The sequence below is a fragment of the Borostomias antarcticus genome, assembly GCF_949987555.1.
Source record: "Borostomias antarcticus genome assembly, chromosome: 6".
NCBI lineage: Eukaryota > Metazoa > Chordata > Actinopteri > Stomiiformes > Stomiidae > Borostomias > Borostomias antarcticus.
Genome location: NC_140239.1, coordinates 22,435,343 through 22,458,194, shown reverse-complemented (window position 1 = coordinate 22,458,194; position 22,852 = coordinate 22,435,343). Strand labels below are relative to the sequence as shown.

Genomic DNA, 22,852 nt, shown 5'->3' with positions numbered 1-22,852 from the left:
GAGGCACACTTGAGGAAAAAGAACAATTAAGATGGTGTCATCTCGACACTCATTTCAGAGATGGAAACAAAGACCCTTGGCCCATCTGTGGTCCAGGCTCACGTCTGCCTAGTGGAGAGAAGGAACTGGGCTCCATCGTAATGACGCGCCACACACAACAAGCGAAGAGCGATTAGGCCGAACGGGGTTGATAAGATCAAATTTACTGTGAAATGGCATCAGCGAGATGCTAATGAGAGCCACAGGTTTCCAGTGCAGCCGGACTGCGGTGAGACGAGCTGTTTTTCCACCCCTGTCAGGAGAAATCGTGCCCCTTACCCCAAACCCCGTCTCCCCATCAGCTCTCCAGCAAAGCCACTAGGGCTCGGCGGTGCAGACTGAGGACTCCCCAAATTACAGCTGTGGGCACCAAGTAACCCTCATTATCATGGGCTATATGCTTAAGATTTCCTTTTCCCTGGAAATAATGTATACGTGTGAGATGATCAGTATGTAACCACGAGACAAGGGTCTGGCGGTCCATGTCTACAGTATGTTTTGAAAATGCAAATCATTTAGAGAAGCAGACTTCAGGTCTCCATACATGCTGTATACCCACTGCATGACAGCGCAGCTTAAGGCACTTAAATATTAGTGGCCAGTGTGACAAAAGCCCCACTTGGCTGTCACACATTAAAGGGCAATACGCTGCAGTGAGAGAGCAATTATTTATGACTAATTCATATGCAGGACCTTCAAAGTCTGGCACTTCGTTCCTGTCAGCGAGTCCCCGGCGGGATAAAATGCTTTGAAATGACTGAGAGCAGACCTGAAACACTGGGCTCAGCTGAATCCACAGCTCGCTTTTCCACACCATTAAAAAAAAGTGTGTGTGTGTGTGTGTGTTTTGCCAAGAACAGTATTTTCCTTGTTTAATTTGGGTTGAGGTATGCTCGCAGACAGCACCCTTCCCTTCCTCTCCGTGTTGACTTTCAGCATCATGTACTATGACGCTCAATGGGCCTTTGGTTCCCCGAGAGTGTGTTTTGGAACTACCTGCAGGCATGTGGCTTCTCCATACTCAAGGTCATCCGTCCCGCTATAAAGCATCAGATCAGCTACCGCTATTATGTTATCAAAATGACCAACTACCAACAGTAAATCATGTCATGTACTTCTGATTTTGATCTCAATAATAGAGTGAAACAACAATCAAACTATGAAGCTAATCTAATCATGAAGTACATTTCCTGGAATTTATTTAAACACCTAACCTTTCAGACAACATTCAAGTCTCTCTGTTAAAGAAAATATGTTCCAATTATGCTGAATGGCCATGGGGCCATTTTATACATTCCCTCCCATAATTTAGTGTTACATGATTGAAATACAGATGGTATCAGATGTGCTCTCGTGCCTTGTAATGCCACATGTATAGAGGCTCTCCATTGTTGGATTCGTGCTTCGTACACCCGGTCTGATGCTGCGCGCAAGACGGCTTAGTGAAAACAACAAACGGCCGGGACAGCTAAGCCTACCGCATTCTTCTGTCTTAGAAAAAACACCCGCTTGCATGAGAAAATTGAGGTTAATTAGGTAGAAAATCCACCGCACATTCCAGCCGGCAGTCGTTCGGACAGCTGAATACAGAGTGGTCCTTCTTCTGCACAGGCCCACAAAGACATGAAGGCAGGCACTCCACCGCTGGAGGGGAGACACAGAGATGCTGGGCTCTGTGCCCGGGATGACTGGGACTACACAAACGAACCCACGGCTCACACCACCTTGGTGCAACTTACCGTCATTGTAAACCATGAGAAGGGGCAGTCGAGAGCTCCCAAACAGAAAAACAACATTTTGTTTTGTCATGTACCGAGTAGCCTCATCTTATGAAACGACACTGCCACTCCGCCAGTCTATTTGTAAGTTGTACATTTGTATTCAGTCTTGATTGTGTCTCATTGTTGTCCTTTGTATACTGCTGCTGTCCCTCCAGGGATCAGTACCTACATACCTGAGTGTCTGGGATTCACTCATCATCACAGACTCTTGCTACAGTGTATTATTACTAGTCCAGGAGAGTCACATCCACAGGCTGTGTTGTCTTCTCTAGAGAGAGAGACTGTGTTTTTGCTGCAAGGTTGATTCGTGTGAATAGTGCAGCATGAATCACCATTACTGTTGATGCTGGTGATTTAGGCTGCTAACTCACTCAGCAAATATTGCCAAGACACCAGCAGCACATAACTCACTCAGGAGCATATTCCATCTGCTCCAGTCAGAAGATCCCCTTATGGAAACAAACATACTGTCCAAAACATAACAGATATACCGTACACTATATTTCAGAGACTACAATAGGCTTAACTGAAAATCATGAGAGACCTGTGATGTATTGTCAAGTCTCTCATTAGCAAGGCACAGAGGGTTTAGACACAGACCATCCAATTTACTATTCATTAACTTGCCGCAACACAACATTTAATCAGTAGGCGACATATGGCAAAGCAAGTCTTCACACTCGACCGAGGGTGCATCCCTTGCACAACCTGGTCACCTTTGAGAAGCTACCATTGTCCATTTCACTAATCAGAGGCATGACTAATGACTATTGATCTAGGATGAGCTGTTGTTACCTGGTGGACACAAAGAACCATTTGGACAAGTTAGTCGTCCTTCCCAACAGTGAACAGTCACGCCACCATTGTCGCTGAACTGTCAACTAATAGGGCAACCGCAAGACTTGAGACCTCTCCATCAACATTCAACACTCAAATGTTGACTGGCTTTGGAAATGCAAACTCTCATTAAGTGTGAGTGTGTAAAAGGGATGCAGTACGGTCACTGACCATATGGTCACTGAGGTCATAACCCGTTGGACTGGGGGATGCAAATGACCATCAAATAAAAGGGCAAGAGAAAGTAAAGTCTCAATGCATGACCCTCTGAGGCCAGGTAAGGGCACATCAGAACAGGGTTAATGACGTTTCCATGACAGTCATAACGTTCTATCACTGTCCATTGTCCAAACTAATTTTGTTGGACTGCAGGAAAACAAAACTCCCAAATGGGAAGTTGGACGTTTAAAGCCATCCTCGCTGCAGAGAGAACCCTATCCGCTGGGTCGTGTTTCATCATAATATTTCTTTGGTCGCGAGCAAAATGCAGACATAACAAAGGTGGGTCAAATTTTCCCACAACAATAACAATAATTTGACATAAGTGCAGTGAGGCAGAGATTTACTTCACAGTGAAAGCTGAACGCTGTCAGAAAACCAACTTGTCAGTCCAAAGCTTAACTGCCACTGTATCTGGACACAAGTCAGTAGTGTATTATTGGACGGTGTGCCGCATTAAGCAGTATGGTAGACCGCCATATGCTTATAATCTTACAACAATAATCATGGTGAACCACCGTCATTAGGCAGACCTGGGCCCGTGCTCCCAGTTGAGCCAGCCAGGTATGCTTCCAGATAACCAGATGGTAAAGGTCTGGACTCATGCTCAACTGCAGTCAAACACTGAGTCCACTGGGCTGCGAACAACAGATAACATCAACCAATTCACAAGGTACATTAGCTACTCCAAAGTAGCACTGATATCAGATTTCTTTTAGAAATGAATGGACTCAGAATCATCCATAGTAACTGTTTTTGCTAATTGTACTATGACAAATCCGTCTTACCACGGTGCTGAACCGTCTCTCGAAACATCCTCTTGAGTTATACAGACTGATCCTCTAATTAAACCCACAGTATGGTGCAGCCAGCAGCATCACCAATAAAAGGGTGTGTGTGTGTGTGTGTGAGCGTGCATGTGTGTGCAGTTTCTCAGATGGATAAGAGGCAGTGGAGTGGTTACTATGGGGTTGGGTTACTATGACAGAGCTCTCTTTGTGTCCATCAGCAGTCTCCCTGTGGTGTGGCGCAGCGTTCGCGCTGCTTACCGACACACTCCAGGACTCCTGTGGACCTTTAGTGTGCTCTTTGGTCTGCCCGAGGCCCACACACTCGGCTGCACCACTTCCACCACAACAAAGGCACCTTGGGGGGGGGGGGGGGGGGCGGTTCAAGCCTTTTTAATAGATGATGAATAGAGACTGTTTTATGGCCAACATGAAGTAGATTTCTTGATCTGTGTAAATCAGTGAGGAGAAATCAGATGGCAACAAGCATGGTATGGTCCTGGTCTTCATATGGTATGGCAATACACACAGGTAAGGGTGAGAATGAAACTGTATGTGAGGTAACACCTAACCCATCCTGCTCTTTTTTATGTGAATGGTTCAGTGAGTGGAAGGGACAAAGGACAGCAGGTGTTTTAGGCAGCAGTGAGGAGGATGAATGATAATGTGTTCAACAGGTCATAGAAACATAGACTAGGCCCTACTGTACGGTAAATTCATCCATAAAGATAAAGGTAACACACTTGGCAACAGCTGCAGTCAAATCAGACCCACACTGTAAGCTTGCAAAGAGCAGTCTTCAAAGCCGTTTGAAGCCTTGCAAAGAACATCTTCTGCTCATCTTCTGCTCTTATGGCTTACATTTGAGGATTTCGTGAATGGGAATTAGTGGAACAAAATACAGACTTTCTTATTAGCCTACACAATTACAATTTATATCAGTTTAATTCTACTCACTATGTCTTCCGCTGAATTATGAAACAGCTGTCAAGAGAGGCACAGGAACGGCACGTGCATCAGTAGCGCGAAGTTACTAACCTTAGAGTTTGTAGATAAAAGTATTATTTAAGACAGTATGGACTATCCAGATAGTTTAATCAAACGTATCTTTTACATCGGTGTGAAGGTGGACATAATGTGAATCGAGACAGGAGTGTGAATCGACTACTTCCAACTATGAATCAGGATAGATAAAGCTAACGTTTCCCCAAAGTAGCCTGTGGAGTAGGCTGTTCTACACTGTAGCCTACACCGTTTCAGGTAGGAGAAATGTCTCAATAAAAACATTCTACTCACCAAACTTCTTCAATCGTAGGCTACTCCACAATTTCTTCAGTATCTATTGACACGTTATAACTCGCTGGTGTGCTGTCTGACTTGCTGAATCGTATTGCCGTGCGCACGGTCTCCCTTGACTGTTGTACAGTAGAACGCGCATCAGTCTCTCCTCTCCACACAAAGCGCGGTCATCGTGAAGTTGTTTAGGTGGAAACCACACCCCCGTCTGACTGACGCTGTTACATAATTATGAAATAAGTAAGAATATGATGTGGACGAGCTGTAGGCTGCTCTTGCATTATAGACAGCTTAATGATGATGCATTAGCAGTCTCCTAGGACATGTTTTTCCGTTTAGCTTACCCTTAGGCCTATATAATCACCAGTATATTGGCACTGTATTGACAAGATATACTCCAGCTGTTTGACATGGGTGTAATAAATGACACCATGTAACCACAAACTAGCTCTTGCAGAACTGCAGCAAATCAATTTTAAGTGTAATATAAGAATGTTCTCATTTGATTTGTGCTGAAAAAAGAAGGGAAGCATACACACTAGCCTTGTAAACACATTCTAAGTCATGAAGCTCTGGTAATCTGCTAAGTGAGAGACCTGGTTCCGATTCAATTTTGATCTTCCTCAACAAGCTTGCAACATTGCTCACAGAGGAGCCAAATAATCTTCCGGTTTGTTGTCTTCATTAAATAAAAGCAAAGGAATGGGATTTGATTTGAATGGATTTTGTTTGCACTGCTGTTTATTTCTTATCACTACAGGGTAAGTGAATAGAAACGTGTTATACTCCTCATACTAGCGAAAGGCTAGTGTCCACCTCAGCACCAGATACAACAAACCTCCATCTGTCCATTCCCTGGCATTTCCCTCTCCTCCCCCTCATCTACACCTCTCACACCCCTCTCCCTCATACCCCCCTCTCACACCCCTCTCCCTCATACCCCCCTCTCACACCCCTCTCCCTGGGCTGGAATATGAAAGCCTGTGGGTGTCCACCTGGGCTCACGTTTTTTATTTCCAGCGCAGTTTCCCAGGGGAAGGTGAGGGGTGAGAGGTAGTGGGCATTGGCCCAGAGTGGAGCAAAGCAGAGCAGGGTTCGCTCATGAGTGGGCCACTTATCCTCCCTTATCCTATCCTGAGAGACCAGGAGCCTCATGGACTGAAGATTACAGAACCAATCTTATGGTTCATCCACTCCCTTTGTACACCTCTCAAGAATCCACCCTGGTGATAGACGGATGCATTACACTTGTGTTTTAGCCCCAAGCCAATTGTCAGTATTAGGGAAGTAGTCTTGTACTCCTTTAGCATATAGAGCCTTCAGTGACATCCCCTTGGCATTGACAGGCCCCTATTCATTCAGCAGCACGCATATTTCAGTATGTACTGTATACATGTACCCTGCCCAGTGGGCCACAGAAGTTGTTATAGATATCACTGGAGCTCATGGTTATTGCCTGAACGCCATAGAGAATTCTCCACGGCGTCTGATACGATAACTTTGCTTTTAATGGAAACGCCGAACACCCCACACCACTTAATTACTGCCAAAGGGCATCAGATACAATTTCTCTCAAACGGGGGAGAAATGTAATCATTTCAGATATAGAAAGACAGTGAGAGGAGAGCCATGTGTGGCTGGTGGGGGATCCAGTCTGGCCGTGGGCAGAAGGCACACAGGGACAATCAGCATTAATATTCATCTGTATCCAGTGAGGCGGAAACACCATCACCAGAGATACTGACTGAGAGGATGAGGCCAGATCGAAGAGGGTCTCTCTGGGGATACTTCCTGTGCCGAGGAGGGGAAGCCTACAGTCCCCTTCATAAATGCTTGCAGTGCATGCGTTATGATCATTTACATTGAAGACCACCTGGGCCACAAAGGAGCCCCTTGCACTGTCTAAAAGTGAATGGTGATTGTCTATTACAACCTTAGATGTGATAAAATATTGGCCATTGCATGTGAAGTTGAAATTAAACTGCCTAAAATCATCCAAGAATGTCCTCTTTGTCGCTTTTATTTTTAGATGGGACAAAAAGAATGCAAGAATGTTGTTGTTGGATGCTTGTTCCGAGTAGTAACTGCCTCCTCGCTGCGGTTTGAAGAGAGCAGCCTAGTCCATCTGACCCCACAGCTAAGCCACAAGCTCTCTGAGGAATGTGTGACACTGTCATCTGAGCAACATCCAAGTTACTCTACATCAGCACAAAGACGAACGACTGACGGAGCTCATAGGGTTTGACTTCCCTGAACACAGAGCAGTCTCTATGATGAGCCCAAGATCATATCTTCATAGCAGGGAGGGGATATGGGCATAATAGGCCATGTTCATTAACTTACTGAACATCACCAGGAAAAGAAACCGATACCTTCCGCATGCCCTTTAGGATCCCTGGCTAGAGGCATTCAAGACGGTGGATTCAAATCATATTCCCATACAAATATGAAGAACATATTTTCTTCACATTGGCATGGCCTCACAGGTTATTTTAGCCCACATATTTTTCTCACAGTGTACAATACTAATTATTTATAATTGTTTATAATAATCATTATTTTAATTATTTAATGTTTCAATACTTACTTGCTCATACAGCAAAATAAGATTGACATAATGAGAATGCTTTGGGAAAGGGAATACTACCCCAATGAATCAGGCAACCATGATATAGAATAATGTATGTGTGGATTGTTGAAAGTATCCATCATTAAACTGACTATACTGATGGACCAGATATATTGCATGTCCCATCACGTGTGTGTGTGTGTGTGTCTGCATGTATGTGACTGGGTAGCTCTGATCTGCATTAATGGGTGCAACATTAAACTTGCTGTTTACATTAAGCGCTATATACGTAGTTGAATGGAAGTCTGTGACTGATAAATATGCATAGCCCTAGTATATATAACTAGTATTGCAGAATGTGCTCATGCAGAACAATGGTTTGCAGACAGAGATGCTCTCAAATATTCTCATGTATAAATTCTTTTTTAAGACATTATCATCAGAGATAGTTCAGAAAGAGGAGATTCTGTTCTACACATTGGAGCCCACTATAGCGTTGTGATACTGCAGGGCCTGCTGCCTGAAATGAAACCAAGCTAATTCTTTTGATATTTTGCCTTTGAACTATTAGGTGGTCTGTGTCTCGCTCTGTACCGCCCTCTGCTACCTATGCGATGGTGTTCTGCTATGGCAACCCATCCAGCACTTCTTATACTCACCAAGACCACACACAAACGGAAACAATCAAATTTATAGTCGGTTTGAAAGTCTTGTTATTAAACATCATCACACAGTGGCGTGTCATAACAGCTGGCTCACCAACATGTTCTTCTGCAGCTTCTCTCTCTCTATCTTCTGTATGACCTCGGCAGGAGATAGTGTGTAGGCTACTGGTCCTAAGGGGAGGCACATAGAATAACATTACCAGAAAACTGCCCGGCAAACATGGTTATGTTCCGTTTACCTTCGAACCATCGCAGGCTTAGTTCCCCCGAGGCCTTGAGAGGAGAGATATTAGTGTTTCCTCACCAACCCTCCCACAGGCTGCCTAGGGACCTCAAGTGGTAAGAGAGTGAAAAAATCTCCCTTTCCTCGATTCTCATTCAAATTAGCTGGTGTCAGGGCTGGGCTTGACAGGGAGGCAGCCAGCACAGCCAAGTCGTCTTTGTGCTTAGACACAAAAGCAGGCAACAGATGGCAAGTTATCATCTGCGCCTTGCAAGCTACTTTCTGTCAACTTCATTCACAAAACTTTTTTGAGGAGTTTTGTGCATTCATATGCCGTTTCTTTACAAGACTAAACATTCTGTGGTGACTGCAGATGGTGTGCTTTAATACGGATGTCAGAGTGTGAAAACGGCTTCATACAAGGATAAGCAGCTGTAATGGGTGCCAGAAGCAGGCTACCCTGTATGAAACATTGGGGTCTACAAGTCACAACAGCCTGCCTGCCATTTGTTAAGTCTTTGATTCTGTTAACTCTTCAAGGACATCAAGACCATTATATATATATATATATATATATATATACAGCCATAACATTTATTTGCAGTATTTTAATTTGCATATAGACCTATTCTATGTGCAATTGCTACAAAATGTGTTACTTGAAACTGGATTAAAAATAAAAATCAATAAATTTAAATACAAATTGACATTTACTATAAGTTATTGAAATATAGAAATTAAAACATGATGGTTCATCATAGAATTACTTCCTTGCCAAAATAGTTGCATTCAAGACCCAGTGATGTGACATTAATACATTCATAACAAAATGAGTATTCATAAAGGTGTGCCTCTTAGAAACCGACTTAACCCTCTGTCCAGGAAACCAAGCAGTGATGAAGATGACAAGAAAAAATCCATACAAAAATAAAACCCTATGCTAAACCCATGAGATACAGTGTAATCTATGAACAGGAGAAGGGCATCACACTCTCCAAGCCCACAATAATAATACGTTTTACTGTACAACTAAAATTAAAAGCACAACTTAAACTATAATAATTTAAAGATTTAAAATATCTTCCAACAGTATGTAACTGTTCTTAAACTAAAGGCAAATCTCCACATGAGCTGAAGATCTCAGGAACCACCTTGGTCAAATATACAATGAGCTATCACATTGTGTTTGAGCAGTCTCTGTTTTCTCCCCAAAAGCCTTTAGACAACTTTTTCCCTCTCCTCCTCACACACTGGTCTCAGCAACACAGGCTGGCTTGTGAGGCCTGAAAGGCAGCTCTCTACTGCCCCCTCCAGGTGCTTTGCGTTGGGTGATCTCTTGCAACAGTAACACGTTGCAAACCTTCCACTGGCGATGTTTGAGAGCGGTGAGAGTAGGGTCTTCCAGCACCTGTTCAAGGGCCAACAGGTCTGCTTCTTTTGACTATAGCACACAAGGAAAACATAAACCTGATATGAAACTAAGCCTTCTTCTTCTCTAACAACATCTTCTCTCTGTCTCTCACTCACAGACAGCCATGAAAATTATGAAAACGATGCTGACATCATGAGTTACGTACCTTTAAAGTGCTGTTGAGGGTCCTGACCAGATGCAGCTTGTCATTCATGATGTAGTTTTTGCAGAAACTAAAGAGCGATGCCCTGGAGGGTTGGGGCTGGCCAATATGAGATAATCTCATCTGCTTCAGATGGATGTACAGTCTCTCCATTTCATCACATGTGCCCTCTAGAGTTCAGTAACAAATTCAAAAACATTCACAACATGTGACTTGACTTATCACTATACTGTATTGTAGTGTAATCTTATTCACTAATGGTGGCTACCCCAAGTATTTTTCAGTGCCCATCCACACCAAATGACATAGATAGAGATGGTCATAAGGTGTCTAGGTGTGCCCATCCCTCTCTGGCTGGACCTGTTTATGACCTGACCTGTTGTTCACTACCTGTGTGATACATGTAAAGGGAGACGCCCAACATGTTGACATGAAAATCGCTTGCCCCAACCTAACACAACCGATTCTACCAATTAGCTACTCAGACATGGTTAAGCATATCAGGTGTGTTAGGGTCAGAGGGAAGAGAGTCTCGGTGCACCAGGAAGTCAGAGTGGACAGCAGCCCTGGAGCGCCGACGGCAGCTCACCCTGCGGCGGCCCCTCCTGGGCTCCTCCCACCCCGTCAGGAGGAGGAGTCTCTGTCTGTCCCGTGGCCAGGGCCTCGCTGCTCTCTGACGTCACGATGCTGGCGGGGGCGGAGGCAGGGACGGTGGTGCGACAGGGGGACGACGTGGAGCGGGGCGGGGGGACGTCTCCCTGGGGGATGCAGGCGGCGGCACACGCGGTTATTGACATCGCCGCGGTTGGATTCGCACCTCAGCATTCGGGGCTGAGTCGCGACTCATGGCGGAGGACAAAGGGAGGCCTGAAAAAGGCGGAAGTCTAGTGGGGGCAGAGATCACTCACGTCCACAGAGTCTGTAGTGAGCTGCTCGGAGTAGAGATGACGCAACGCCTCCACTGACTCTTCCTGCTCTTGGTCACTCTCTTCACTGTAGCACTCTAGACAGACAGACAGACAGACAGGCAGACAGACAGACAGACAGAATAAACCATGGCAGCATGATCCATTAGCCTAACAGAATGATAATACCTGAGATAGATCATTATATATATATACACTGTATAAGTAGCCTTAAGAACCAATGGCTCTCGAGCCTAGTGGCTCATAGGGCAGGAGCCCATCTCCTCTCCTTGCTATTATGTCACATGGACTTATCCCTAATTCAACCCTTGATGCTGAGTGCCAAGGAAGGAGGCATTAGGTACCACTCTAACCACAAGGGAGGGAGGGAGAGAGAGAGAGAGAGAGAGAGAGAGAGAGAGAGAGAGAGAGAGAGAGAGAGAGAGAGAGAGAGAGAGAGAGAGAGAGAGAGAGGTCTTTACCTCCGCTGTTCTTCTCTGATGACTCTGTGGCGACGGCTGAGAGTTTAACCAGCCACCTATAGACAGGAACAGCAACGTCTTGTTCAGCAGGTCGTCAATCACTTTCTAAAACCATTTCCTCTCTCTTTCACACTCACTTGTTCATCTCCAGCAGTGTCTCCGCTGCCAAGAAGAGTGTCACAATCTGTGGATGGCTGGCCTTCATAGCACTGAAACACAGATGTCCTCACATTTAGTTGGGACAGTGAGTGTACATTGATAAACATGACTATAAACGTGACAGTAGGAGCCCATTCAGCTGGGTACGGTTCAGCTGTGAACTTTCATAGGTAGAACTGTTCGTAAAGGAAGAGTGACGCCATGCAATGAGGTCAACAGTGTTTCACATAAATCTGACCCAAAGGGAAGTGAAAGTGTTAAGAGTTAAGTTTAGAGTGTTAAAGTACCGCATTAACAGTATGTAAACCATTCCCTGTGACTACATGCATCAGCTACCAGCAAGCAAGTACTGTAGCAAGCTTTCAGATGAGCCCGTCACGCTTTAGGATCCATGTAATTCCTATGGTTCACATCTTACTTGAACAGCACATCAGTGTATGTATGTAAACAGTAAACTCTTGAACTTTTAAGTGGAACTTCATTGCACTGGAACGTCCAGCCACTAGAGAGTCCAGCCCCTGAGGTTAGACCCCACGCATGCTATAGTTTCCTGAGACCCAAATTGAATTTACTGCTTCTTCCTGCACTCTTTGGCCTGGTTGATGGTGAAGTCTGCTAGGTTGATGTATCCATCTGCTTTCTCGGCCTGTAATGAGATAGGTGACAGAGAAATAAAGAGAACATGCTGATGTGACAAGAATAGAGTGAAATATGGTTTGAGGTACGCTGCTAGGAAAAGGTCCACAACTCAGTATTAACTTTGATACAACACTCTTTCTTAATTCATTTAAAGTGTCTAAAAGTATATGACAAAGGTGAAGTAACTGTGGAAAGTCTCACAAAGTCTGCTATAGCTTCCCTCATGGTCACAAAGTCTGCTATAGCTTCCCTCATCGTCACAAAGTCTGCTATAGCTTCCCCTCATCGTCACAACAGGCCGATTTACCATCTCGCAGCTGTACCAGTACAGGGAGGTCCTCTGGAGAACAAACCAGTACTTCTTCCATTTGCTCCCCAGGAAGCCTTTGCCTTCCTTCTTCCTGTAAAGCCAGCCTTGAAGGTCTGCCTGACCCAGCTCCTTCACAGAGACCTTCCGCCTACTCATGGCTGCACCACCTACCAGAGATACATGACCTCCAGCATATGCAAACAGCCAACTGCACAGACAAAATGGACATTCACACCAACAAAGGCATCCTTAAAGGCTATATCAAACTGAGTCAATTCCAATCTACTAGCCTACTTCTAAAATGTAGAAGCTTACCTCCAACACCAGTCCTGGTTGTATGGTGCCAGGGGAGCTTGAGACAGAAAGTGATGAACAAAAGATGAGACACCCCAGAGAAGCTTCTCAGCATCGTACTACAGCCTTCGCCCACTGCAGCTCACAGTGACAGATGAGACAGACAGACAAAGGCAGCAAATATACAGGCACTGTAGCATACATAAACACCTCCACCGAGTCACCACACATGCTCACACACGCTCACACGTATGCACACACACACACACACACCGACACACACACACACAGACACACACCCCACTCTCCTCACTGCATCCTGTTTCACATTTCTGACTCATTGTGTTGGCTTATACCACTCTTGTGTGATAGATTGTTTCTCATGAGTTGCACATTTTAGAGTATGCATTGAGCAGCATTTGCAAACCATATTCAATATCTAAGACGTTCAAATGCAAGAGATCAATAAAGCCAAAGAACACTGTCCTATTGAAGAGACTTAACTTAAATTTAGGATTCAAACTGGTGGTGAGGAAAATATCAAATGATACTGCCAAGTTCTCCTTCATTGCAGTTCGCCTACAGAGCAAACAGGTCTGTGGACGACGCAGTAAACATGACCCTTCAGTACATTTTACAGCATCTGAAACACACAGGCACCTACGCCAGGATTCTGTTTGTGGATTTCAGCTCTGCCTTCAACACCATCCTCCCGCCCACACTGGAGTACGAGCTCTCCCAGCTGCATGTGCCCGACTACCTGCAGGTGGATCACTGACTTCTTGTCCAACAGGAAACAGCATGTGAAGCCGGGCAAAAACATCTCCAACTCCAGGTCCATCAGCACCGGCTCCCCCCAGGGCTGCGTCCTTTCCCCCCTACTCTTCTCCCTGAACACCAACAGCTGCACCTCCAGCCACCAGTCCGTCAAGCTCCTGAAGTTTGCGAATGACACCACCCTCGTTTTCATCTCTGAGGGAGATGAGTCCGCCTACAGGTGGGAGATTGACCAGCTGCTGTCCTGGTGCAGCCAAAACAACCTAGAGCGCAACGCTTTCAAGACACTAGAGATGATGGCAGACTAGCCCCCCCCCCCCATCACATTGATTGACACCGCAGTGTCCACTGTTGACTCCTTCCACTTCCTGGGCACCACTATCTCCAGGGACCTCAAATGGCAGCTAAACACCAGCTCCATCGCGAAGAAGGCACATTAGAGGATGTACGTCCTGAGGCAGCTGAAGAAATTCAGACTACCAAAGGAAATGATGGTACTCTACTACACCTCCATCGAGTCCGTCCTCACCTCCTCCATCACCATCTGGTACCCCGTAGCTACAGCCAAGGACAGGGCCAGACTGCAGCGCGTCATCCGATCCACCGAGAAGGTGATCGGCTGCAACCTGCCCTCCCTCCTGGTCCTGCACAGCTCCAGGACCTGAAGAGGGCCAGGAAGATTGCAGCCGACCCCTCCCACCACGGCCACAATCTCTTTGTGCCACTCCCCTCAGGCAGGAGGCTGCGGTCCATCAGGACCATGTCTGCAGGCCACAGGGGCAGCTTCTTCCCCACGGCCATCAGCCTCTTCAACAAGGTCCCCCTCTGACCCAACCCCAACCGCTCCACCACGGACTCAGGCACCAGTGCTGAGAGACACTGTCTTGACACTTGCGCATGACCTGAATGTTCTGCATTGGACGAACCGCACTCACATATCATGCCACACACACACGCACGCACGCACGCACGCACGCACACACACACACACACGACCTGGTTGTATAGGACACACCGCACTCACACATTACACTCTACATACTATAGTCTACACTGACCGCACTACTTTTGTATTATTCTTATCTCTTAGTATATTATTCTTATCTCTTAGCTTATCCCTTTCTTGTTTTTTTATGCATTAGCATTTTGTACTCGCCCTTTGCACTGTCCTGTCTTTGCACAGTCCTGTCTCGTCCCTGCACCCTGTCAAATGTCGTCCCAATGTTATGCACCACGTCCGAAAGCAAATTCCTAGTATGTTGAAAAACTACATCTGACAATAAATAGACTGATTCTGATTCATTGACAACAACAAAAACAGTTAGGAACCGAGTGATTAATTTGCCACATTTTTTAAACGGGCTTCATTCACTAGTAACGTAGATTCGTGTTTACCTGCTGCAACCAATGTTTGATCATTTGCATTCTCCAATGACTTGAAGATCCTTGGACTCAACTTTTCCCAGTCGGCAACGATCAGATAGCACACAACTAGCCGACTATCAGAGAGAAAACATTTCCTGTCACGTTGGTGTCAGATAAAATCGCATTCTGTTGTTTTTTCTGTCTTTCTCGTCTTTTTCGAATCTCAACTTTTTCGGTGGCAATATTTCACTCGCATACACATTACATTCTGCACACTCACTGACCGCACTACTTTTTGTAACCTATGTTTTTTTCTTAGCTTATCCATATTTGCACTAGCATTTTGCACTTGCTCTTTGCCCACTGTCCTGTGGTCCCCGATGTTATGCACCATGACCGAAAGCAAATTCCTAGTGTGTTGAAAAATTGCATGGCAATAAAACGAATTCTGATTCTGATAAGATAATCTCAGTGCGGTAGTTTACGTGAACTTCCCTCAATAGCCAGTAGGTGTCACCGTTGTGTTGCAGACCGGATAGGTCAATTCACTCAACCTGACAGGAGGAACTTACATTTAATCTTTCATAAGGTACTTTAGCCGGAGCCCCAATTCATAACCAAAAACATCTCAGACACTGGCTGTTTTGTCTGCGAGGTTTTCTTGGTCCTGAATCTTTACTTGTTCTATCAAATTTTTGTGTCTATTTTATGATAAAGAAATTGTCATTGCCTTAACCTACTATTTATAGGCTACATTATAGATTGATGGAATGATAGAAAAACCGGAAAGAGGGCACAAAAGTGAATTGCACCTTTATTTGATAGTTTAGACAATGTTGAAATCAACAGAGAGGTATCATATTATATAGCACTTGAGTCATCTGTAGCCTAGCCTACTCCTGAGTCTTGAATTCAATGACTTGCCATAGATCATCACGAATTTAAGCCATTTGAGTTATTTAATACATCCGAATTAAACCATTACTGAAACCTTCTATCCTATCCAGGTCTGTAAAATATAAAAATGTCAACAAGACACACTGGTTTAATCTTTGAAAAGAGCAGCACTGCTCTTGCCTAGTGCTTAGTATGATTACTACATTACTAAGGCACAAGGTAAGGAGCTAGTGTTCTGGTCATGACATTTTTGTTATAGTTCCAATTAAAGTAAGCCACACCAGCATTACTGAAGACCAGTTGGGGAGATCACAGTCATACAGGCCTACGTTTTTAAAATGTGACCAGTAAAATATATACACTATACACATCTTTCTTTACACATGCCCATACACTCTTTGTAACAGTGAAAAATCAAGAATGACATTTTCCTCAAACTATATCTTTAAACCACCGCTACATGTATTTTTTCTAAGCCATTGTAACAGTAAATGTATTATAAAATTCCTCCTGGCGTATTAATTCACCTGTAAAATAAAAAATAAATTTGTCCACAGAGAATGAAATAAAAGCTTTAAAAAAAAGATTTAAACATATTTACAGCAATTTTTGGACACATTTAATAACTTAATTATTACACATTGGGTAGTTTACCTACATAAGCAAAGCAAATGTTTCCTAAACCTGAATGCACTCCTTCTTTTGGTGAAGAGGAGATGAGAAGAAACAAAGGCCCCACGGTTTCTTTTTTTATTTAAATTTTTATAATACTTTACTTAAGAGACAGAGATCAGACATTTCTCCACCTCCTCCAGGAAGAATGGGAAACATCAGTATCTGTCGGAATATTGAATCTAAACAAACAGTGTGTCACTTCAAGGAACTGAAAGGCAGTGAGAGATGGAACAATGTGTTCCACCATACAACACACTGTTGAAATGAAGTCAAGTGTTCCATCTCCAAGCATTTCCTGTAGGTTGCCAGGAGCGTCAACAGTAACGTTACAAAGCGACAGTTCTAATACTGAGAGGAGGCGCCCAGCCACTGTGGTAAGGCAATGCAAAGGGGTGAGCGGGTTCATGAGGGGTTATAGGTCACACGTCAGTGACTCAGCAGCTTGAGACGGGCCAGCCAGCCCCCCAGCAGGGAGGAGTGTCTCGACGAGGGGTGTTTGGATGTAGCGGCGGCGGCAGCAGCATGAGCAGCAGGGGGGGTGGGGGTCTTTTTGGAGGCGGCTTCCTGGTAGGGGATGGTGGCGCTGTTGTGCAGGTCGGCGTTGATGAAACACTGGCTGCCCCGGATGTGGTCCACGCCGCGGACCAGCTGACGCTCCCCCGTGGGCCGGTAGGGCAGAGGGAAGCACGGCGCCTCCTCAGAGATGGCGGCGATCCGCTCATTACTCAGGTAACGGTGTAGCATGTCCTCCCCTGGACAGATCACAAGCACGCGTCTGAGGACCTCACACTGTAGCTGCTACATTATAGGTCACCTACACTACCAGCACAAACGCACCTCTAACAGTCGACTTTTACACATACATACACCACCACCTACACAGACGCTTCATACAAACTGCATTTTTATTCCTCTTACAGTACAAGCTACCAATGTGCGATTTCACGTGTAGCGCCTGTTGAACCTGAACGGATATGGGCTAAGTGAGAGGTAATCGTGATAATAATCAACTGTGGTTATGCTGAGGGCTATCCCCAAAGTTAATGAGTAACCAGGTGAAAATTCCAAGCACGCGGATCAAAAACCCGCCTGGGTTTGTTCTGCTGCGGTAATGGGGCTGTGAAATCCCCATTCTGATAACATGTAGATTAGCAGGTCTGTGGCGCTGAGTTGTTTTGGCTGTGTTTGGCAGGTGTAGTGGGCTTACCCTTCCTCCCCCGAGGCCAGGGCCTGGAGGACGAATCGGACATGCCCAAGCATGTGTCCACGGGCATGGAGACAGGCCGGGGTCTACCTGAGGGGTTCAAATATTCCACGATTAGAAACTGTGCCTCAAGTACCATTGACCTTGATGAAAGAGATTATGCGAGTGTGTGTGTGTGTGTGTGTGTGTGTGTGTGTTCGTACCCCTTGAGGAGGAGCGCTGTCTCAGACGGGGCGGGGCCAACGCATGCGGGATGCTGGGTTCAGGAGGAGGACACGCCGTGACCTTGTTCTCATAGTCCGCAATGGTAAAGCGCCTTCTCCCCTCCTTGTCCAGAAATGAATTCGGAGACTTGGGTCTCATTTTGACACTTGCACTCACGTTAGTCCCCTCTCTTAGGAAAGTGACAGAAAAGGGAAGAAAAAAATGACAAATTCAGCTGATAAAGGTCTAATATTCAATAAATGGGCAAAAAGATGTCAGTGAAAGCGCCTGGTTTGGCTGGCAGGTGCTTACCGTGGGGTGTAGGGCACCGCTGGGGGAGGGGGGATATACAAGTCCAGAATTCCCGGCTTCTCTTTCTTAGTGGGGACGTCCAAGACACACTTAGGAAGACCTGGGGCGCCCTGATACACAACACAACAGATACACATTTGTTTATTGGTAAATTCACTGACGTACTGTACTTTTATTGTGTTCCGTCCTGAAAGAAAAGCATCCCATATTTCCCCAAAACAGGAGTAAAGTCCTTTTCAGATCCTGTAATTGCATAATATAACATCTGTAAAAGTATGTAGGCATGTGTTCTTGTTCCTCTTAGACCTTTGGGCTGGGTGGGGTGTAGGGCCTTGACAGAAGTAAAGTAAAGAGGTAAACTGCAGTGTTAAACAGTCAGGGATGGGCTAGACTTTGACTAGAGACCTTGCTGGACTATAAGATAAGTTGTCGCACCAACACACCGGCAGGCTAGTGACATTTAACAACTCCATGCAATCTTTCCACAACACACATCCTGGACTTGTTTCTAAACAGAAACCCCAAGCCCACTCTCTCACATTAGACCCATTGTTTTGACCGTGAGTCACCTTCCAAACACGTTGGACATCAATGCGAGCTAATTCCTGGACATGGTGTTATTCTTTTTTTCCCCTGTATGACAAGTAGGAAGAAGGCATCCATTGTTCAACCAGCAACCCACCCACCAGAGCGGCCTGGGTGGCTGAGGAGCTAGTCTTCTCTTGTCAGATCTCCCTCCAAATAGCAACGGCTCCAGGATAATACAAACACACGCGCGCACACACAGGTATGACTGAGGATAGTTCCATAGCTGAATCAACAGGTAGGGGTGACAAGGGGAAGTGGAGGTTGTACCTGAACCAGGGGGGGTCTCCAGCGCATGTTCTTCAGGGGGGCGGGGGCGAAGCTGCAGGAGATGCCTGACGGTCTCTTCTTTACCACCAGAACCACGCCCTGCGGGTCAGCCTTCAGCTTGCCCACCAGGTTCTTCAGCTGCCAGCCCACCTGGACCAACGACAGACAAGAGCCCTCATCAGAGAGACCACCACACCCACCACCACACCTGTCATCAACACCCACCTATCTCACCTGTATCAACACCCTCGGCCCTAGACTGTGCTGTGTGCAGTGACATAATCTATCATCTACTTAGCCTTCAGTTCACACTGGGACGTAACAGCGGGCGCTGTGCGACTGGGAACCAAAAAAAACCTGTGATCCCTCTCTGTTTCTTAGCTCGGCAGCGGCGCGTCTGGACGGACAGGTCAGGGGTCACCTACCACTGTCTGCCCGTTGACCTGGATGACCTCGTCTCCGGCGTGGATCCTGTGCGTTCTGTCTGCGGGAGACTGAAGAGCAGCGGGGTCTCGTATGAGCAAAGACGGAGCACAGCAGAGAGAGAGCGCAGGGTAACAGCTAAAGGCCAATTCGTGCCAGATCTGATACGCGATCCTGTTTTGACAGACGTTCGCTTCGGTAAGAACGGAAGCATTTATTCAGTTGCTCGTGCACTCAGAAGTCATTCAATCTGGAGGTGGATTCGTAAAAATTTGGAATCAGAGCCATTTCTATTTTTTATTGACGAATCCTTAAAACTGCTCATTAGAGTCTGTGTACTGTAACCTCTAACATGGTGAGACGGATCAATTTCGGATACAGGATTTGATTTTATTGCACCAGATCTGCTGAGTATTGACCTTACTGTTACCTCTGATGACTACCTTAGATGAACACTACCAGCCAGTGTACCTACATTCTCTGTGGTGCCAGTGATGACATGAAGCCCATCGTAGGTGGATTTGATGTACATCCCCTGAGAGACAAAGGAAGAGATAAGATAGAAGCAATCAAAAAAGAATAGCTACATATATTACATACTGTAGCTATAATAGCTGTCGCCAGACCCTCAAATGCTTCTCTCTTCTAGTAATTCTTACAATTTGGGAACAGCACATTGGTTCCATTGTGCCACGCAAGATAAAACACAGATAAATATTGGAAATGATATGTAAACCGAGGCCTGTGCCTTCTGTCTATTCTCACCAGTCCCTCTCCAGATCTGATGTTGGTGATGTGAACCTTCTCCAGACAGGCCATCTGACTCTTCAGGGGGTCCGAGGTGGTCCTCACAGTCTGGTCACAGATGCTGTTCAGCGACCGTGACTAAAATACACGCACAGAAGAAAAATATAGGGCTTATATTTCTGTTATATTTTATATTGACAATAATTCAATCAAACATTCAGCACTATTATGGACAGCACTTTCATACTGAATATCTGGCATGTCCGCTCAGTGAATTGTTCATTGATTGTGATGCTGTGTGGCGATGCATGAGATGGAAGGGAGACAGACTCACAACGTGCTATAGACCTAATGGCAGCCTCCTGGTGACTGGTGTTTCCTGGGGGGACCTTTTAACCCGGGGGTCACTGTGCCTCATGCTTATAGATATCTGCTCATTCAACAGCTTTTGGTTCTTCTAAAGGAGGATACTCTGACCGCTCTATGATCACTGTTTTCCTCTATCACGCTTTTTCCAATTGAATTTAAATGGACTGGAACAGTTGAGCAAGACAGCGCCACTCGTTCTCAGTCATTAGGGAAATGGGTTGGGCGCTCCTACAAGGCATGATGTCACAGCTTTGTCGTTATTTGTGGAACCTGTTGTTAGTCGTTAAAAAACAGACGTAAACCTCTTAGGGAACCTGAGTCGTGGACTACGTGAGAGCCGGATACAGCCTTGTGTAAGCATTATGCAATGAGCCAGCGGGTCAGGCTTGAAGGGACGCTGCTAATCCACGGCAATATTATCACCTCGTTACGTTCTCAGCTGACTGTGTGACCGACTGTGTGGCCAGCGTTATCTGACACAGGATGTGGAAGCAGAGCTTCTGTGGTCCATCACCGCACTGAGCTGTGTAAACAAACTCCCCTGCAACCAGAGAGAGCCCGCATCACAAGCCCCGCGGTATTCTCCGTACACAGCACAGGAAAGGGAAGTATGTGTTTATGCGATTTTCGTGCGCGTGCGAGTACGGTTGCGCTTGCGTGTATGTGAGATTTTATGCGTGCGAGATTCATTTGGAATCTCTAGGGATGAACCGATGGTTTAAACCAGAGAAAAAAGGAGAACGACTTACAACTTCCAGTATCTTCTCCTCCATTTCGTAAACAGTGCAGTCCTGCAATTAAAGAAGAGATACAGCATGTACTTGAGGTGGCACGCTCCAACCATGCAGCTCTGAGGCAGAGCAGAGGGTATAAACAGAGACAGAAACACCGGTGGTGAGCAAATATTTGAGAAATGAAAATCCTGAGAGTGAATCCACATGGAGCACGCCGTGCCTCGCGCGGCCGTTCAAATAACAGCTCCCCCGTGAACGCGGTGACGGGATAATTGCACGACCGTTCCGCGGGATGTCCCTTAACTACAGGGGGCAGCGAGGCGGAGAGGACACCGCTTCCATCCCGTTCCTGGTGTGTGTGTTTAGCGGGAGACAGCCGAACTGGGTCGCTGACTGAGCGCGCTCCTACTATATCCCTTCCTAACGCAGCCCTAGACATTCTGGAGGTGGTCTCTGCTGTGAAAATGCATGTTTAACCAGAACCCCCTCTCTTATCTCTGTGGGGACCCATCTTAAGCTAAAATGAGCTCCACCTTGAAGGGCAGTAGACAAATGATACGCTCTGCTGCTGAGGTGTTTTGCATTCGGGCCCCTTGTAGAATGTGTCATCTTATCCTGACAGATAGAAAATCTCCTGGAATGAAGTTGTCATCTCTCGCTGTGTCTGGATCTCCTGCGTCTTTAGACAGCTGAGGGGCCTCTGTGCTTTTGTGTCTTGCCTTGGGTCGAACCCACAAAACCTTTCCTGTAAGTACACCATGCAGTGCGTCATGGAACGTCTTTTGTAAAACCCTGAAGCTGAAAGGCTCCTACCTTCTGTACGGTGGAGGTGAGCTCCAGACCCAGCTGAATGATTCTGTTCTTGGTTGCAGTGAAGTCACTCACCCCTGTCAGAGGAGTCCTGTCATGAGAGGAGGACACAGTCACCTCCATATCCATAACAGACAGGCTTGATAGAACGTTTTACCTACACTACATTCTCGTTTTTTTTTTTGAGGTGGCAGATGCTCTGGTACGTCTGTCAGTACAGATTTTTGTGTAGTCCTTTGGAATGCGTTTCAAGCTGATACAAGCACAGGAAATATGCATGATGCACATCAAGTTACCTCAGTTGGAAAGACTGTGTTTTGACAGCAAGACTGTAAAACTTTCTTCAAGTCAGGACCCTTACAAGATAACATTCATGTACAGGTGTCACTAAAATAGCCAATAACGTGCATTATTTGGCAGTGTGTGTGTGTGTTCTACATACCTGTCCAGCCAGGCCAGTAGACTCTTGGCAGCTCCTATCAACTCTACCACAGCAGTGAGGAAGTCGTTGGGGGGCTTGTGGGAGTTTTTCCCGTCATAGGAGGGGTTCTTCCTGCGTTCCGATGCCGAGTTGTGGAGGTTGTTGCTTGCGGCCCTCATGCGACCCACCAGGGTCTTCAGGTTGTCGGTTTCCACTCCATAGTTCTGATAACATGATCATAGCATCATACAAATGAAATGAAATGCAAATACATTAAAA

General features: G+C 45.8%; 2 protein-coding genes across 2 annotated transcripts in view; both read right to left on the bottom strand.

Moving 5' to 3' along the window:
• Window positions 1-9,655: 9,655 nt before the first annotated feature.
• On the bottom strand, window positions 9,656-12,642 carry ipcef1 (interaction protein for cytohesin exchange factors 1; the record flags this gene model as incomplete). Its single annotated transcript, XM_084440065.1, has 8 exons — window positions 9,656-9,858; window positions 9,995-10,161; window positions 10,581-10,749; window positions 10,900-10,994; window positions 11,379-11,434; window positions 11,516-11,587; window positions 12,110-12,183; window positions 12,484-12,642. The coding sequence occupies 8 exons, from the start codon at window positions 12,640-12,642 to the stop codon at window positions 9,661-9,663; spliced, it is 990 nt and encodes a 329-aa protein (XP_084296191.1). The 3' UTR covers window positions 9,656-9,660.
• A 3,094-nt stretch (window positions 12,643-15,736) lies between these two features.
• Window positions 15,737-22,852, bottom strand: part of cnksr3 (cnksr family member 3) — a 16,924-nt gene continuing 9,808 nt past the window's right edge. Inside the window, exons 3-13 of the mRNA XM_084439829.1 lie at window positions 22,595-22,797; window positions 22,156-22,243; window positions 21,358-21,399; window positions 20,258-20,377; window positions 19,968-20,027; window positions 19,495-19,563; window positions 19,070-19,219; window positions 18,215-18,324; window positions 17,902-18,092; window positions 17,702-17,788; window positions 15,737-17,246 (exon numbers count right to left, since the gene is read on the bottom strand). Of these exons, the coding sequence (XP_084295955.1) occupies window positions 16,921-17,246; window positions 17,702-17,788; window positions 17,902-18,092; window positions 18,215-18,324; window positions 19,070-19,219; window positions 19,495-19,563; window positions 19,968-20,027; window positions 20,258-20,377; window positions 21,358-21,399; window positions 22,156-22,243; window positions 22,595-22,797 (1,446 nt within the window). The 3' untranslated portion in view covers window positions 15,737-16,920. The remainder of the gene's footprint in view (window positions 17,247-17,701; window positions 17,789-17,901; window positions 18,093-18,214; window positions 18,325-19,069; window positions 19,220-19,494; window positions 19,564-19,967; window positions 20,028-20,257; window positions 20,378-21,357; window positions 21,400-22,155; window positions 22,244-22,594; window positions 22,798-22,852) is intronic.